The sequence below is a fragment of the Trichechus manatus genome, unplaced genomic scaffold, assembly GCF_000243295.1.
Source record: "Trichechus manatus latirostris isolate Lorelei unplaced genomic scaffold, TriManLat1.0 scaffold00031, whole genome shotgun sequence".
Classification (NCBI taxonomy): Eukaryota; Metazoa; Chordata; class Mammalia; order Sirenia; family Trichechidae; genus Trichechus; species Trichechus manatus.
The window spans coordinates 12,874,425-12,893,794 of record NW_004443967.1 but is presented as its reverse complement, the minus strand read 5'-3'; the positions used below and the strand labels follow the sequence as shown (position 1 = coordinate 12,893,794).

Here is a 19,370-nt window from a genome sequence, read left to right as displayed (position 1 = left end):
CACTCTGGGTGAAGTCAAGAATGGCAGGTGCATTTGAAAAAGCAAAGGCAGGTTAGTTAGAATCTTGGCTTTTTTCAGATTGTGACCTCATAAAGGGAATGTTCTTGGCCTGGTGACTCTGTGAGTTAGTACTACTTTGCTTATTTAAATGACTTTAAATACACTGAGTTTTCTATTAAGGGTTTGAGGAGTTGCTGGGTGGTGTAAACAGTTAAGAGCTCAACTACGAGCCAAAAGGTTGTTAGTTCAAACTCACCCAGAGGAGCCTTGGAAGACAATCCTGGCGATCTGCTTCTGAAAGGTCATAGCCTTAAAAACCTATAGAGCAGTTCTACTCTGTACATATGGGGTCATCTTGAGTTGGAATTGACTCGGCATCAACTAACAACAACAACATTATTAAGTGTTTAATGCAGCACCTGGGCTGAGCCACCCTGTCCTGGACCCTGTAGACTGAAGAATCTGGGGAGACGGAGTGAATGAGCTTCTGCCTTATTCCCTCAGATGATGGGCTGAGTTGATCTCTTGCCTGAGTCGGGGAGTTCTCGGGAGCTCTCTCATTCAGGGCTGGTTGCCTTGGGGACAGTGAGGTGGGCCTCTAGGCCTATGGGAAAGCTAAACTGTGTGAAGATCCTTGGGGAACACCCGACAAGGGGTGTAGGTCAGACAAGAGATAATTAAAGTTTGGGGAGAGAAAACTTCAGAGATGGGAGAGAGCGGTAGTTGGAAGCATTCATGCTCACAGTAAGGCTGTGAGTTAGACGGCAGACCCCAGCGGACGGGGGCACCTTCCCTGGGCATGCTCAGACCTCGTGGGCCTGCAGGGACCAGCTGGGTGGCCCATGCTTGCAAGTCACTGCTGCTTAGTTGCTGGTGCCTGGTGTTAACGTTTATAACGTTAGGAGACCAAGGGATTAGATAGACGCTTGGGACAGGGGCTGAGAGCTTCAGTCAAGGGCTGGTGTCACATGTTTGATTGGCTCCAGCCCTAAACTTCCCAGATACCCCTGAAAATTGTAACAAATGGATTTAGAAAAAAAAAATTCTAATCTGATGCTCTGTGTATGTCTTTTCGTAAGAGCTGCAAAGACCTGCGTTGCTGGGCCCTTGAAGAATAATAATTCAGCCGTTGACCCCCATGCCAAGTCTGTCACCCCTGTGTCTTCTGCCACCGTCCAGCTGTGTGAGGAGTGCAGCATGTATGCGGCGTACGACCCCCTCCCGCCCTGCTTCTGTGACTCAAACGAGGGACTCTGACTTGGGCACGGTGGGCATGCAAACCTTCATGAGCAGTATTTCTTTCTTAGTAGAATGTTTTATTATTCAAGTTGAGTTCTATAGTGTTTACCTTATATTTATATACTATATAACATTTTTATGTACTTTTGAATAAATGCAATACTGAAAATTACCCTTTTTGCCTCCTGTACTTTTGTTGTTGTTCTTGGTTATAAATTTCCATTACTTAAATTTATGTTCACCCACTTTCGGTATGTACCTAGCTTCAGTCACAAAAAAATAAAGAAGCTTGAGAGGAGCATTTGCTTGGAAAACTGTGTGATTTTGGTCTTGATGGTAAGAACTGTAGGGTTTAGAGGTTTCTCACCATCCTTTCAGGAGAAACTCTTTATTTTTACCTTATTTGTCTCTGAATTAAGAAGGACTTGATCTTCCCTCTGCAGCATCTCATTGAAATCCCATGGGGTGAGAACTATTCTCAATTCAAAGACAAGGAAAGTGAGGCTTGGGGAAATTTAATTCCTTGGTAAGATGAAGCCAGCGCCTCTTCTCAGGTGTTCACCTGCACTTCGATTTTCTCTTGTCCCAATGAGCTCCTGGGCAGACAGAGCAGGCCGAGTTTCTTTGGCGCCCCCCAGTGAAAGGCACAGCTCGCTCTCACACAGCACGCCCAGTCCCTGACAACCCAAGAAGCCCCTATGCTGGCGGGAACCCAGAGGAGCTGTGCCACTTCCTTGGTGAGTTTCCAGCTCCTTGTGAGCACAACTTCCCAGTGTTACAGGTGCTATCCTTGCTGCTCCAGCACTGGGCATGGGGCCAAACACCTGACCCAGGGGCCCACTAGGAATGGATCCCCTGAGCCACAGTCTAGAATGTGCCCTCCCCCAGGAATCCAAAGTCCTGGAGCCCAGTGAAGGGTCTCCAGCTGCAGAACAGTCAGAACAACATGGAAGCATTGAGGTCTACCAGGAAAGGCTTCCACACAGAAGATCCTGTCTTCACCTGGTTCTAAACTCTCCAGAGCTGCTGGGAAGATTTGTAGACATTAGTCATGTCATTCACCTGCTCAACAAGTTCCCACTGATCTTAGAGTAAAATCTAAACCCTTTAGTTGGGTTAAGGAAACCTGGTGGCACAGTGGTTAAAGCATTTGGCTGCTAACCAAAAGGTCGGCAGTTTGAATCGACTAGCTGCTCCGTGGGAGAAGGATGTGGCAGTCTGCTTCTGTAAAGGTTGTTATTGTTGTTAGGTGCCGTCGAGTTGGTTCTGACTCATAGCGACCCTATGTACAACAGAATGAAACACTGCCCTGTCTTGTGCCAGCCTCATGATCGTGGTTTTGCTTGAACCCGTTGTTGCAGCTGCTGTGTCAATCCATCTCGTTGAGTGTCTTCTTCTTTTTCTCTGATCCTCTACCAAGCATGATGTCCTTCTCCAGGGGCTGATCCCTCCTGATAACATGTCCAAAGTTATGTGAGATGAAGTCTCATCATCCTTGCTTCAAAGGAGCATTCTGGCTGTACTTCTTCCAAGACAAATTTGTTTGTTGTGTAAAGATTACAGCCTTGGAAACTCTATGGGGCAGTTCTACTCTGTCCTACAGGGTTGCAATGAGTCGGAATCAACTCAATGACAGGTTTTATCTGGGCTAAGACTTGAAGGTGCCAGTGATGCCACCCCATTTATGATCTGATCCAACAGTAGAGCAAAGGCCCAACTCCAAGTCAACCCCACTGATGAGTACTGTGCTCAGTGTCTACTATGTGTAGGTGCTGGTAACCCCCTGGTGAAGAGCTTTAGCCATGTACTGCCTGCAAACCTTCTGGAAAGGAGTGGGGAGTACGAACACTAGCTTTTAGGGGATTGCTGATGTCAGCCAGCCACACAGCTGCTATCTTCTCACAGAAACCTACCCCTTGTGTGGCTGGAACTGACACGTTTTCTTAGAGGCCAGCAGGAAGCTTATGAAACCAGATATTTATGTAACAGAGAAGTATAAAAGCCTGCTAGCCCTCAAGGCTTCCAAACCACTTACGAAGATGGAGGTTGTAGGAAGACTTATCCTTCTGACCCTTTTAATTTCATCATGTCTGGCAGACTTGAATTTGACTGAGTCTGAAGGTAAGAAAATTAAACCAGATTTTTCAATCACAGCCGGATTCCTTCCTTTCTAAACGCCCCTGGCAGAAATTTAAAAGGTTTCAATATCCACTGATGGCCCCAATATGGAGAAAAACATTGTTCTTATATGATCCTGGTGGGAGATGGGATTAGGATTAGTTTTATTCAGGGCCATATGACAATAGATGTAAAAATACAAAAACCATGTAAAATTTTACCAGGTGATTTCACTTCTAAGAATTTATCTTCAGGAAATAATCATACAAGTGTACAAAGATATATGTACATGTACGTACATTAACATAGTTAATAAAAACAACAAAAATTTCCATCGGTTGTTATGTAAGTTATGGTAACTCCATTTAAAGGAATGCTCTGTGACAATTAAAATGATCTCTAAGCAAGATGCTAAACCAAACCAAACCCATTGCTGTCGAGTTGATTCTGACTCATAGCGACCCTGTAGGACAGAGTAGAACTGCCCCATAGGGTCTCCAAGGAGTGGCTGGTGGATTTGAACTGTCAACCTTTTGATTAGCAGCTGAGCTCTTAACCACTGTGCCACCAGGTCTCCAGATCTACACAGGAAAAAAAAAAACTATCTGAAATTTGTACAATATGATTATGTTTATCTTTAACATACACATTTATGCATTTAAAAATATCCAGAAGCAAAAGCAAAGCATTCTGAGGAGCAGCAAAAGAAAAAGGAGAGGGTCTGAAAGTATTTACAGCAGATTGTTAACAATGATTATTTCTGGGTGGATGGGATAATTGGATTTTAACTTTTTCTTTGCTTTCTGATTTTTTACTAGCAAACAATAATAATAGAGAAAGTTGAATGAGAATACTGATGTAAAGACATTATTCATCAGCTATAAATGAGGAAGAAAAATAAAAGCCTAATTCCTTTATAAGTGGAATTCTTAAGCTCTAGAGAGGTTCCATTTTGAAGTGTTGAAGTGGTTTTTTTTGTTCACATTCCATTGAAGCTTCTTTTTAAACAGATGTTTTACTGAGATATATTTTAGATAGCATACAATTCACCTATCTAAAGTGTACGATTAAATGGTTTTGAGTATATTCACAGAGTTCTGCAACCATCACCACAATCAATTTTAGACTATTTTCATCACTCCCAGAAGAAATCCTGTAGCCATTAACAGTCATTCCCTATTTCACCCAGTACACCCAGTTTTAGGCAACCAGTAATCTACTTTCTATCTCTATAGATTTGCCTGTTCTGAACACTTTCCTATAAATGAAATCCTGCAGTATGTGGTCTTTTGTGACTGGCTTCTTCTACTTAGCATATTTTCAAGGTTCATCCACGTTATATATCAGTACTTCATTTCTTTTTATGGCCCAATACTATTCCATTTTTGGATATTCCACATTTTATTTATCCATTCATCTGATGATGGACATTCGGGTTGTTTCTACTCTTTGACCATTGTGAATGATACTGCTGTGAGCATTCACATACAAGTTTTTTTGTGAACATGTTTTTTATTTCTCTTGGGTGTATGCCTAGGATTGGAGTTGCTGGGTCGTACGGTCACTCTGTTTAATCTTTCGAGGAACTGTCAAACTCTTTTCTGCAGTAGTTGCATCATTTCACACTTCCACCAAAAATGTATGTGGGTTCCCATTTCTTTACATCCTTGCAAACACGTGTTATTATCTTTTTGAATCTAGCCATCCTCGTGGGTGTGAAGTGGTATCTCATTGTGGTTTTAATTGCATTTCCCTGATGGCTAATGATGGCGAACATCTCTTCATGTGCTTAGTAGTATCTCTTCTTTGGAGGAATGTCCATTCTGATCATCTGCCCATTTAAAATTGGGTTATGTCTTTTTATTGCATTGTAAGAGTTCTTTGTATATTTTAGGTATAAAGCTTCTTTTTAAGGCCAACTTTTTTGAGGCCCTAATATATTCTTTACTCTTTTTTGAACTCTGTATAGAGAAGTCATAAATACTTTCTCCCCAAGGACTCCAAGAAGGAGCAATCAGTTGCTGTTGACTTACTTCGGAGCTCACAGGCTTTGGAGCGAGCTAAATACCATTAACGGTTAGCTGCAAGCTTGTGTAAATATCATGTGTGGGAGGTAGATGCCCGATCACTGGGGGCGGAAGGGCACCTACTTCCCTCACTGTCGACTGTGGTCTCTACCAGACAAATCGAACTGCACAGCCAGCCTGGGAGGCGCCAGCATGAGTGACGTCCACAATGCCATGATCCTGAAACTCAATCCTGATGAGAACTGCACCTGGGCAATAGAAAGACCAGAAAACAACAGCGTCCGCATCATCTTTTCCCACGTGGAGTGAGTAGAAGCTTTGGGCTCCTAACCAGGGTGGGTGAACTCTCTGTGGCATCGAGGAGTCTCTGTGGAAAGAATTAGGCTGCTTCTACAGGTGGTAGTAACAACTCCAACCACAATGATGATAATGGCTGATGACTATTGCCCGGCATTGATTAACAGAGGTCCTGTGAGGTGGGTGCTAGCATTACAGGCACGGGGAAGTTGAGAACTTGTCTGGGGTCACACAGCTGGTAAGTGAACTAACCAGGATTAGTACCCAGCGAGTCTAGTTCCAGATTCTAGGCCTTAAACACTAAACTAGTGGTTCCAAACACCGCCATGCACTAGACCCAGCTTCCCAAAACCCAAAGTCCCAAACTGCACCCTGTACGATTAGATGACAATCTTTGGGGTGGGAGCCAGGCATCAGTATTTTTTTTTTCTTTTAAGCGTTGTATTTTGAAAGAATTGCAGATTCGTAAGTATTTTTTGAAGTGCCCAGGTGATCCCAGTGTAAGCCAAGTTTGAGAACAAGCATGGAACTTCAGTAAACTCTCTCAGGGCTTTCCAGAACTGCCCCAGTTAATCCTCCCAACAACCCTTTGGGGTAGATGCAACCTAATCCCCTGTGGATAGACCCGAAAGCCCAGAAAAGCCACTTCACACTTCACGTGCTCAAGGCCACATACTTATAGAAGTGGGAGAGGAACTGAATCCGAGCAAACTGGCCCCAGAGCCCGTGCCTTACTCTATACCAGGGGACTCAGGCTGGATTGGAGTCAGTGCTGAGACACCTGGGGGTCTTGTTAAACACAACTGCTAGACCAACCCCCAGAGTCCCTGATTCAGGAGGTGTGGGCAGGGCCTGAGAGTCTGCACTAACAAGTTCCCAGGTGATGCTGATGGTCTGGGAGCCACTCTGAGAACCACAGCCCTATACCAGTTAGTATAGGCCCTCAAGGAAACAAAGAGAAGGGGCCTTTCAAACTTCCTAGGATGGCAGAGCTGCTAAAAACATGTGCAGGATTCTTGCTGCGTAAGAAGAGAGGAAGAGAGAACAAAAGCATGGGATGAGTGAGGGAGGGAATTTAATAGGTAACGTTTACTGGACACCGCCTGTGTGCCAGGCCTGCGGTCGGTGCTTCACGTTCAGAATATCATAAACCTCACACAAGAGTGTGAAGCAGGCCATGATATTTCCATTTTACAGACCAGAAAACTGAGGTCTGGAAAGGTTTACACAGCAGGTAAGCGACTAGGGTGGAAGGAGAATGCAGGCTTTCCATACTCTTGTGTAGGTTTCTCTAAAGCCTCCTTGGAAATACGTCCTTTGCGAGCATTTGGAAAGACCCTGACAAAATGGGCAGAAAACTAAACTCCTGGGCTTCCCTGTGCAATGCGTGGCACGGGACTATCTTTAGGAACGAGGAATTGGTGATGTGAGGGAGGAAGGGACAGCTGGGGAGATGGCAAGGTTAGCAGCCTTGGATTTTAAATGCCAAAGTGGATCATTTGTCAGTAACAAAGTTCTACAGCAAAGAGCCACATGGGCAAGGGAACAGGAGAGATGGGAAGAGGGAGCAGGAAAGCGGTCCAGGAGTCTAGCCCTATTGCCATACTTCACTTGTTACTAGACATTGGCAAAGCAGTTTACCTTCCTGAGCCAGGAGCTGGTCGATGGTGCGTGGTTTGACATTGTGGGTGGTGGTGGTGGCAGCAGGTCATGTTTGAGAGGTTTAAATAAGAACAAATCTGTCCCTACTTTGTAAATTGCAACGCCAATGTAAGCAATTGACTTCATGCTGAGAACCCCCCTTCGCTAGTGTCTTCAGCACCTGGTGTGCTCTGTCTCCCAGGCTGGATCCAGACGGAAGCTGTGAAAGTGAAAACATCAAAGTTTTTGACGGAATCTCTACCAAAGGGCCTCTGCTAGGCACGGTCTGCAGTAAAAATGACTACGTTCCCGTATTTGAATCATCATCGAATACACTCATGTTTCAAATAGTCACTGACCCCGCAGTAATTCAAAGATCTGTCTTTCTCTTCTACTACTTCTTCTCTCCTGGAACCCGTAAGTTCTCATTTAAACACAGACCTTCAGGAGCATCTCCTGCATGCACACAGGTTTACACCCTCATCTCCCTGGGCTGTTGAAATCTTGAGTCTGAGACTATTCCCTCAGAGACATCTCTGCTTTTGATTAAAGTGTTCAAGTGGTTCTTTAACTTCAGTGGGTGTAAGAATCACCTGGAGGCTTGTTAAATCACAGATTCCAGGGGTCCAAACTACAGAGATTCTGGTTCAGGTTTATAGGGTTGGAGCCTATGAATTTACATTTCTAACAATCTCCCAGCTGAGGCAGATGGAACTGATCAGAAAGCCCCAGATTGAGGGGGACTGTGTCAGAGCCCAAAGCAGAGACTCCCCGATTTCAGCCTGTTTGATAATAACTCTGAGATTTTGAAATGCCGATTCAGGGACCACTCCACCCTCTGGTCTGTCTCACTAGATTTGGGTTGAGCTGTGGAACCTTCAGTTCTAACAAGCCCCCAGGTGATTCTGACGAAGAAGATTGTCTGGGGAGCTCGTGGTGAGAATTGCTGACCTTGTAAATGAAATCTAAGATAGTCACGCAGGCAGAGGCTATGGTTACCCCATTCTGCATCCACAGCACCTCGGTCCCATTGCCACCCAAGTGCATGAGGAAAGCTCCAGTCTGGTTTTCTTTCCAAGGCACAGATCTGATCATGTCACTCTCGTGCTTAGACTTCGTACATGGCTCTCCACTGAGAGACCTTGGTGCCCGCAAATCTCTGGAGTGGAGCAGTCAAAGGTTTCCCAAGCCAGCCACAGGCCCCCTTCTCAAGCTCCTCTCTAGCCACTACTTGACATGTATCTTGTGCTTTAGCCAATCTGAGCTGGTTCTGATCGCCTTAAAAAGAGCCTTCAGTATTGTTTTTCCATGTTGCTTTTGTCTAGAAGCTTCCTACTTCCAGCTGGGGAAGGGAGGGAACCAGGGAGGATTTTTGAAGGGAACATGTGGCTGGGCTTTGAACAATGGGTGTGACTTGGAAAGGGAGAGATGGGAGTCAGTGAGGAGGAACCATTCCTGCTGGAGGCAACAGCCTGAGGAGACAGAGGGGTAAGAAAGGCAGGCTGGAATAGTGGGTCAGAGTCCTGTGGTGGTAGCCAATGGGACTGGGAAGGGAGGCTGGAGCTGAATGAGGAAGCGCCTGGAATGGTAGCTCCACAGTTGGGACAGAGCTTATCTGAGCCTCACCTTGAGGAGAGGCATTCTGCAGCCGCACGCGGCCTTGCTTACTGCCCTGACAGAAAATGACCGGATGAGAACCTCAATATTCCCCACCCCCACCACGGGAAAGAGGGAAGTGGGATAATCCTCAAAGGGGAGACATGTCAAGCTTAATGCACAAGACAGAAATTCAAAGAAGTCTTTATCTTGATTTACATTCTTGCTCCCCTCACCTCCCCTTCAGCTATTCCAGACTGTGGGGGTTACCTGGATGCCTTTGAAGGTTCCTTCACCAGCCCCAACTACCCACAGGCTCATCCTGAACTGGCCTATTGTGTGTGGCACATACAAGTGGAGAAAGATTACAAGATAAAATTGAACTTCAAAGAGATTTTGTAAGTACTGCAGCCTACCTCTGCTGTTTGAGCAAACAGAGTTGGCCTAGCTGGCAATGCGGGTCCACATAGATGGGCACTTTTAAAGGTATTGATGTGCAAAGGAAACACTCACCAGTACTATCTCATTGAACTAAGCTGACTATTTCTCTGAAGATTCTGAGGACATTTCAGGGACTGGCAAAGCCCCGGGTTTATCATCATTTACCTGAGCTACTATTGTAAAAGGAGCCTGGTGGCGAAGTGGTTAAGAGCTACAGCGCTAACCAAAAGGTTGGCAGTTTGAATCCACCAGCCACTCCTTGGAAGCCCTATAGGGCAGTTCTACTCTGGCCTATGGGGTTGCAACGAGTCAGGCTGGACTTGATGGCAACAGGTTGGTTTTGGTTATCATTGTAAAGAAACATCCTTAGTCACTTAAGCTTTGGGATTGCTGGGATTATAGAAAATACAGTTTGATAGATTTGAAAAGCTTTTTCACCAGATGCTGTTATTCTCTAGCCTAGAAATAGATGAATACTGCAGATTTGATTTTATTGCTGTTTATGACGGCCCCTCCACGGACTCTGGCCTGATTGCACAAGTCTGTGGCCTCAAGAAGCCCACCTTTGAATCTTCTGCAAACTCCTTGACTGTCGTGTTATCTACGGATTATGCCAACTCCTACCGAGGTTTTTCTGCCTTCTACACTTCTATTTACGCAGAAAACGTCAACACCAGTAAGTTATATTTCATAGTTACTTTGAGCTCTCTGAAGATTGTATGTATAGAAACTACTCCTTAATTCTTTCTTTTTCTTTGCAGATAAACGTATTTATTTCACACACAAAGCAAAAGCAATTTCATTGGCAGTGCTCCCTAATTCTTAACCTACCCCTATTTGCAAGCCTGTCACATATGCTTTGAAACATATTCATAATCTGAAGCCATAATCGGTTTTGTGCATTGATTAATAAACGAGGAAATTAATGATTTTATTAACCTGAAAAATATTCTGTAGAAAAGATGAACTATTTTCCTTAATGCCTTCTGCAAAGACTTAACTGAAAACATTAAGATTTACAGTGTCTAGCTGCAAATGAAGTCACAACGAACACTGTAAAACATGGATCAACTACTCGGCTATCTTAGGCTTCTTATTACAGCTTAGGGTAAACTAGGTTTTGAGTTTTTATATATTCTGTACATATACCGTTTCAAGATCCAAAGTTCCTAACTGTGTAAACGTGATCCCCCCTCTTTTTTTTGACAGCATCTTTAACTTGCTTCTCTGACAAGATGAGAGTTATCCTAAGTAAATCCTACCTGGAATCATTTAACTATAACGAGAATAACTTACTACTAAATGACCCAACTTGCAGACCAAAAGTATCAAATGTTGTGGAATTTTCTATCCCTTTTGATGGATGTGGTACAATCAAAGAGGTAAACTGAAACATTGATAACTAGATTCAGTCAAATGCCCAAAACATGTCGTATTAATCAGGCTAATGCTTGCTGGCTGCTTTAACCCCAAATCTCAGTGGCTTAACATATGTTAAACATGTGGGTACACACATGTGCACACACTCAGTCAGGCACAGTGGCCAAATTACGGCAGTAATTTTCAGGGTCACTGGAGGGTGGTTATTCTTCCCCGAGGTTAAAGAATTCTGAAAACTCACTTGGTGACATTTGGAACATCTATGTGCCCTGGGTTTAATAGTCTACCGGTCACACTTGTACAGAAAATGTTTACATCTCCTATTTAGTGAAAATACAGCTGTATTTAAAAAAAAAAAACTTCTTTCACCTGTAAAACAGAAGGTAAAAAAAATTATCCTTATTTTAAATGTGAAAAATATTCCTGCAAGTTTGTAATTTGTTCTACATTCTCTAGAACTCCAACTCAAGATCTCAAACATTTTCGACCTTTAGGCTACAGACCGTAAACTTTTTACTCAGGGCTCAAGACAACAACCTAATTGAAAAGAATGGAGGTTACTCCTGAGAAATCAGTAAGGACAGAAATATATATATTTTTTCCTAAAAAGTGAACACGCCAAACACCGAGAGAGGGCAGTGTACACCTTTTGGAAACTGCCCAGGTAGCCTCAATAATTTAGTGCTATTTATGGAGGGTAATGCGGGAGAAAGATGGGACAGTCGGCTTCCGTAAAGATTACAGCCTTGGAAACCCTGTGGCGGCAGCTCTACTCTGTCCTGTAGGGTGACTATGAATCAGAATCAACTCGACGACAGTGGTTTTTGTTTTGTTTTGTTTTTTAATGGAGGATGATATGTTATAGGGTTTAGAATCTTTATAGGGTTGGGAGTTTGCATTCAAAATTGATTTTTTTTTCTTCAATTGAAAGGTGTGTGTGTGTTTTTTTGCGTTATTTTATTTTGATTTTTATCTTGCTGGGCAATTCCTGGGTGCTTGTGCAGGGCAAATTGTGGGAGGAAGTTGCCCCCCGGCTATTCCCTAAGCTTCAGGAAGAGGCTCTTCTGTGACTCAGGACAGCATCTGGAAATAGCCCTGCAACGTTTGATTAGATTATGATGTAATGTATTATGTATTGTATACAACGTCATTGACTGTGTAATGCACCTATGATGCCATCATATATTATATCCAGCTTTATAATGTAACATAGTTTATTTTAGCTACAATTTATTGAATATTAACTATGTGCCAGGCAATCAAAATTGATTTTAACCTAACTGAAAAAAAAATTCTTTCCAATTCTGTCTTCAAATCTTTCTGATTCGACTAGAATCTCTCATCTCACACTTCAATTCTTTCCCAGAATTCTTCTTAAATAAAACAAAATTAAGGTTTATAGTATTCTGACATGGAAGCTGTTGTCTTATGATTTAAGAAAACTGTCCCTACCTGTAAATGTTATTCACATCTATGCTGTAAAGTTTTGCTAGGATTAAAATATAAAATTTGAATTCCATCTGGTTCTGCAGGCAGAAGACTATTCAATTACTTACACAAATATAGTCACTGTTTCTCCGTCCTCAACTTCTGAAGTGATCACACGTCAGAAACGTCTCCAGATAATTGTGAAGTGTGAAATGGAGAATAACTCTACCATGGAGATAATGTACATAACGGAAGACGACATAATACAAATTCAAAGTGCATTGGGCAGATATAACACAAGCATGGCTTTTTTTGAATCCAGTTCATTTGAAAAACCTGTTCTTGAGTCACCGTACTATGTGGATTTGAACCAAACTCTTTTTGTTCAAGCCAGTCTACATACCTCAGATCCCGATCTGGTAGTGTTTCTTGATACCTGCCAAGCCTCTCCCACTTCTGACCTTGCACCTCCAACCTATGACCTAATCAGGAGTGGGTATGTACTGATGTATGATACTCTTTTCCAAGGACTACTAATGATTTTAAGAAACCCGTATTTGTATGCGTGTGTATAATTTAAGGAGCCCTGGTGACGCAGTGATTAAGTGTTCAGCTGCTAACCGAAAGGTCAGTGGTTTGAATCCACCAGTCTCTGAGAGGGAGAAAGATGTGGCAGTCTGCTTCCATAAAGATTACAACCTTAGAAACCCTATGGGGCATTTCTACTCTGCCCTATAGGGTCGCTATGAGTCAGAATCGACTTAACAGCAATGGGTTTTTGGTTTTGGGGTGTATAATTCATACATACAAAGTTTTTCTAGTACTACAACCATGGAATTTTATTAGGTTTATTTTAGTCATTTTATAAAATAGTTGCTGTGTACTAGTTACAAATTGATTAAGTTAAAACATTTCTATAGCTATAGCCCATATCCACTAGAATTAAGTGTATTTACAAAACATCTGCTAATAGAAAAAAATGTATTCTTTTGTCAAGAAAGCTTTATTTGTGTTTTTGCTTTTTTCACACTTCAGTATTTTCAACAGAAGCTCAGAAGATCAATTCATTGGTGCTCTCTTTAGAACATAAACATAATGTCATTAGTAAAATCTCTGTGGCACTCTTTAAAAAAAAAAAAAAAGAACAAAGTGGGAGGCCTTACACTACCTGATTTTAGAACCTATTATACAGCCTGGTACTGGTACAACAATAGATACATAGACCAATGGAACAGAATTGAGAATCCAGATGTAAATTCATCCACCTGTGAGCAGCTGATATTTGCCAAAGGCCCAAAGTCCGTTAATTGGGGGAAAAGACAGTCCCTTTAACAAATGGTGCTGGCATAACTGGGTATCTATATGCAAAAAAGTGAAACAAGACCCATACCTCATACCAGGCACAAAAACTAATTCAAAATGGATCAAAGACCTAAACATAAAATCTAAAACAATAAAGATCATGAAAGAAAAAATCGGGACAATGCTAAGAGCCCTAATCCACGGCATAAACCCAATACAAAACATTACCAACAATGCACAAGCACCAGAAGAGAAACTAGGTAGCTGGGAGCTCCTAGAAATCAGACACTTATGCTCATCAAAAGACTTCACCAAAAGAGTCAAAAGACAACTTACAGACTGGGAAAAATTTTTTGGCTACGACAAATCTGATCAGCGTCTAATCTCTAACATCTACAAGATACTGCGAAACGTCAACAACAAAAAGAAAAATAACCCAATTAAAAAATGGGCAAAGGATATGATCACGCTCTTCACCAAAGACGACATTCAGGCAGCTAACAGATACATGAGGAAATGCTCAAGATCATTAGCCATTAGAGAAATGCAAGTCAAAACTACAATGAGATGCCATCTCACCGCAGCAAGGCTAGCATTAATCCAAAAAAGACAAAATAATAAATGTTGGCGAGGTTGCGGACAGACTGGAAGACTTATACACTGGTGGTGGGAATGTAAAATGATACAACCACTTTGGAAATCGATTTGGTGTTTCCTTAAAAAGCTAGAAATAGAAGTACCATATGATCCAGCAATCCCATTCCTTGGAATATATCCTAGAGAAATAAGAGCCGTCACACAAATGGATATATGCACACCATGTTCATTGCAGCACTGTTCACAATAGCAAAGAGATGGAAACAACCTAGGTGCCCATCGACAGACAAATGGGTAAACAAATTATGGTATATTCACACAATGGAGTACTACACAACGATAAAGAGCAACGATGAGTCTGTGAAACTTCTCATAACATAGATGAATCTGGAAGGCATTATGCTGAGTGAAATTAGTCAGTCGCAAACGGACAAATATTGTATGAGACCACTATTATAAGAACTCAAGAAAAGGTTTAAAAATAGAAGAAAACATTCTTTGATGGTTATGAGGGTGGGGAGGGTGGGAGAGGGGTATTTACTAACTAGATAATAGATAAGAATTATCTTAGGTGAAGGGAAGGATAGCACACACTGTAGGGAAAGTCAGCACAACTGGGCTAAACCAAAGCTAAGAAGTTTCCTGAATACAACCAAACACTTTGAGAGACAGAGTAGCAGGAGTGGGGATCTGGGGATCATGTTTTCAGGGGACATCTAGGTCAACTGGCGTAACAAAGTTTATTACGAAAATGTTCTGCATCCTACTTTGGTGAGTGGTGTCTGGGGTCTTAAAAGCTAGCGAGCAGCCATCTAAGATACATCAATTGGTCCCAGCCCACCTGGAGCAAAGGAGAATGAAGAACACCAAAGACGCAAGGAAAATACTAGCCCAAGAGACAAAAGGGCCACATAAAGCAGAGACTCCATCAGCCTGAGACCAGAAGAACAAGATGGTGCCCGGCTACCACCAATGACCACCCTGACGGGGAACACAACAGAGAATCCTTGATGGAGCAGGAGAAAAGTGTGGTGTGGAACTCAAATTCTAGTCAAAAGACCAGACTTAATGGTCTGACTGAGACTAGAGGGACCCTGGAAGGCATGGCCCCCAGATTCTCCGTTAGCTTAGAACTGAAACCATTCCTGAAGCCAACTCTTCAGACAAAGATTAGACTGTACTATGGGACAGAAAATGATACTCACGAAGAGAGTGCTTCTTAGCTCAAGTAGATACATGAAACTAAATGACAGCTCCTGTCTGGAGGTGAGATGAGAAGGCAAAAAGGGACAGGAGCTGGTTGAATGGACACGGGAAATCCAGGATGGAAAGGAGGAGTGTGCTGTCACATTATAGGGAGGGCAACAAGGGTCACCTAACAATGTATGTATAAATTTTTGCATGAGAAACTGGCTTGAACTATAAAATTGAAAGTGTAAACTTTCACTTAAAGCACAATTAAAAATGTTCTTTTTTGAAAGGAAACTTTCACTTTTTTTCTAAAAGCTGATGAATTTTAACTACATCAACCATGCTGACACATTAACAGCAAACATATAAAGAAAAGTGTTTGGATTTCAATACGTAAGTATTGATTTTCCAATCAATTCACGTGAACTTGGAAGTTTAGAGCTAGAAGGGAGCTTTGCTGTCATATGCAAGGATCAAATTCATAGTTTTACCCACTGCAGTCTGAGCTAAAGGCATTGTCTTTCTAGAGAGGTTTTTGGATCCACAAATTAGAAGTGCAGAGAATACTTTGTACCCCTCTCTTTTCAATATTGAAAAGACTGAACTTCTGTACATCTTCTAAAGCTGCTCATAAATTCTCTTTCAGATGTATTCACGATGACACTGGTAAAGTTTATCCCTTATCCGGACACTATGGAAGATTTCAGTTTAATGCCTTTAAATTCTTGAGAAGCGTGAGCTCTGTTTATCTCCAGTGTAAAATTTTGATATGCAATAGTAATGATCCTCAGTCTCGCTGCAATCAAGGCTGTGTCTCTAGAAGAAAACGAGACATTTCTTCATACAAATGGAAGACTGATTCAGTCATAGGTCCCATTCGCCTGAAAAGGGATCGAAGTGCAAGTGGAAATTCAGGTAAGAGAGAAGCTTTTTTTGTGATATAAGAACATATTGTAAGGAGCTCCATATCACGGCTCATAAAATAATGTTCAAATACAGCCATTCCTAAGCACATACACTTTAGATTTAGGGGTTTCTAACAGAGGTTTTGGAGTCCCTGGATAGTGCAAATGGTTAATGTGCTCAACTGCTAACCGAAATGTTGGAGGTTTTAGTCTACCCAGAGGCACCTTGGCAAAAGGCCTGGAAGAGAGGCCTTCGAAAAATCAGCCGTTGAAAATCCTAGGGAGCACATTCTACTCTGACACTCATGGGATCGTCATGAGTCAGAATCAAGTCAATGGCAACTGGTTTAATAGAGATTTTACTAAAGCCCTAAGTAAGTTATCAGTTTAAAACCAAACGAAACCCATTGCCGTCGAGTCAATTCCAACTCACAGCAACCCTATAGAACAGAGTAGAACAGCCCCATAGGGTTCCCAAGGCTGTGATCTTTATGGAAGAAGATTGCCACAGCTTCTCTGGCAGAACAGCTAGTGCATTCAAACTGCTGACCTTTTGGTTAGCAGCCTAGTGCTTAACCACTTTAAGTAGGGTTGATTTTGTCCCAGCAGTTGATAATACACAAATCATGTATATATTAAGAGTCTTATTAACTGATAATTAACCATTACCTTTATGGCTTTTGATGTCCTCGTTTCTAAAAGGTTTCCTTACCTTCCTGACTTCTTATTGTAGAAACATAGCAGATAACAGAAACAAAAGCAATGTGCTCTTTTAAAATAAATTATTCTATTTTTGTTGCTGTTGTTGAGAATATACTCAGCAGAACATATACCAGTTCAACAATTTCTACATGTACAATTCGATGACATTGATTATATCCTTTGAGTGGTGCAGCCATTCTCACCCTCCATTTCCTGAGTTGTTCCTCTTCTATTAACATAAGCTCACTGCCCTCTAAGTTTCGTATCTAATCTTTCAAGCTGCTGTTGACAATTTAACCCCATACAGATCTTAAAAGAGCACAAAAAAGCAATGTGCTCTTAACAAGTGAGTCATAAAATGAACTAGCATCCAGCACACTCACGTATTTGGAAAAAAAAGTTTTTTTTAAAACAGGAAAATATTGTAATAACACAAGACAATAATCCTGCTTATTTGAAAAGGATAGGAATCTGAGTTCTGTCAGGTTGCTTTGAAGTGATAAGTACGTGCTCACTAGTTGATGAGCCATTTTCTCCATGGGACTGAAATATCTGGTATTGAATGGATTGAGCTTGAAACTTTTCTTTTTTAGGATAAGCCGCAATTATATAAGAACTGTCTGTAAGAATTTATCTTTAAGTGAAAATGATGCTGGCATAAAGAAGTCCTATGACCCCTGTTTTATTTATTATTATTTGCATGGACTATGAAGGATTACGATTCTGATTTGGAGCAAATTATTTACATGGCCAAAAAAACAGAACAAAAATTTAAATTTGGTAACTTTTATAAAAACATTCACTAAAAAGGCCTGAATGATGCAGCTGTAAATAGTTGTTTGAAATTAGTTGAAAATTTGTAAATGAAAGTCATTATAAGTATTTCATAGGTAATAGAAAAGTATCCTTTTCCTCTTTCAAGGGAATATACTAATTATTGCCCCATTGATCAAATATACTTTGACAACTGTGGGGAGTGGTGGTGGCTGGTGGGTTCTAATTGTCAGCCTTCTGGTTAGCAGCCGAGTGCTTACCCACTGCTCCCCCAGGGCTCCTGTAGGGTATGTAGTGATGTTACAAATTTACTAAAATTTTGTAATGCTAAGAAATACTTTCTTTTAAAATGGTTTTCATCCCGTTTCCTGTTACAGGATTGCAGCAGCAGTTACGTGCAGAAGAATCTCAGAACCAGCCTTTCAACAGTCTGCATCTGTTTTCATTCATGGCCCTTGCTCTGAATGTGGTGATGGTGGCTACCGTGACGGTGAGGCATTACGTAAATCGGAGAACAGACTGCAAGTACCAGAAGCTGCAGAACCATTAACGAAAGGATTCAGCCTTAAGCGAGACACCTTTCTCCTGAATGTCGAAGGAAATGCTACCTTGTGGCTACATATGTTATGACCAAATTAGGAAGGGCCCGATAAAGTGACGTACAGGTCCTCTTGTCGCTGAGCTCAGAGGATGTTTCGTAGAGTACGACACCTTTGCAGAATGACTGAAACGAACGAACATATAAATTACCTTTCATTTTAAAGATCTAAAGTCACCAAAGTGTAAAATGAATTAAGAGCACCCTTTTCATAAGCATAAAGCATATTAAGCAAATGATGTTGTTGTTTATTGGCTCCGACTTAACGCTGATCTTACGTATGACAGAGAAACGCTGCCCAGTCCTGTGCTGTCTTCATGCTTGTGGGTGTGTTTGAGTCTATTGTTCAACCAAGTGTTAAGTGAAAGGGAAAAGGTTGTTTTTGCTTAAGGATAGTCTTCAGAGTTGGATGTATTTGTTTTCTAGATGCAAACATCCTGCCTTTTGAAACATACACAATAGTTATAATTTCTGAAACTGAAGTGTGACAGAATGGACATCTTTGTTCCTGTGCGTTCCTGCTTTAATGCAGGCAGACTCTCAGCAAGTCACACCTTCAACATCTCAGAAAAGGGGTTTGGAAGGAAGAACCTGACTATAAAAGGAGAAACTTCCACATTGTTTCTGGGTTAATGAGAGAAAACATTTCTCTTCCCAGCGGTCAAAAGTAATAGTCCTAACAAGAGTAGCCATTTCTGATGTACACTTCCTGTCTACTGTGCCTGAACAAATATTATTAAAGGCCCTGATGTGAACGAGGTTTACAGGTGCCACTCCCTCTCATCCGGTTCTTTATCTCAGATGAACAATACAACTCTACATTGTCACCTAACAACATACATAGTTTCTGGTTCTAATGAACATCCACAATAGACAACCATATTCCTGAATGCCCAAACACGTTCTCCTTTCTTTTATTTATAAACACGTATTGAGTGTGCAGAGAATATGTAAGGGATTGGATCGAATCTCTACCCTCACGGAACAAATCCTTAGAGGACTGATTGATTTGCAGCTCTAAATCAAAACGATCTTCCCTGTTTAAAAAAAAAAAAAAAAAAATTCCATGTCCGTCTTTCAAGTACTTTCCCAGCCACCACGCTGTTGAGTTTCCTCTTTGTTCATCCACACAAC

General features: G+C 41.7%; 1 protein-coding gene across 1 annotated transcript; it reads left to right on the top strand.

Moving 5' to 3' along the window:
• The first annotated feature begins 3,278 nt into the window (after positions 1-3,278).
• CUZD1 (CUB and zona pellucida like domains 1) lies at positions 3,279-18,304 on the top strand. Its single transcript, XM_004374915.2, has 9 exons — positions 3,279-3,360; positions 5,539-5,689; positions 7,525-7,739; positions 9,166-9,316; positions 9,818-10,035; positions 10,569-10,741; positions 12,272-12,663; positions 15,904-16,172; positions 18,016-18,304. The coding sequence occupies exons 1-9, from the start codon at positions 3,279-3,281 to the stop codon at positions 18,186-18,188; spliced, it is 1,824 nt and encodes a 607-aa protein (XP_004374972.1). The 3' UTR covers positions 18,189-18,304.
• Positions 18,305-19,370: the final 1,066 nt, after the last annotated feature.

Coding starts and splice junctions, on each gene's coding strand:
- CUZD1 (XM_004374915.2), top strand. CDS start 3,279: ATGGAGGTTGTAGGAAGACTTATCCTTCTGACCCTTTTAATTTCATCA. Junction 10,036..10,568: donor CGCAGAAAACGTCAACACCA/GTAAGTTATATT, acceptor TTTTTTTGACAG/CATCTTTAACTTGCTTCTCT. Junction 10,742..12,271: donor GATGTGGTACAATCAAAGAG/GTAAACTGAAAC, acceptor CTGGTTCTGCAG/GCAGAAGACTATTCAATTAC.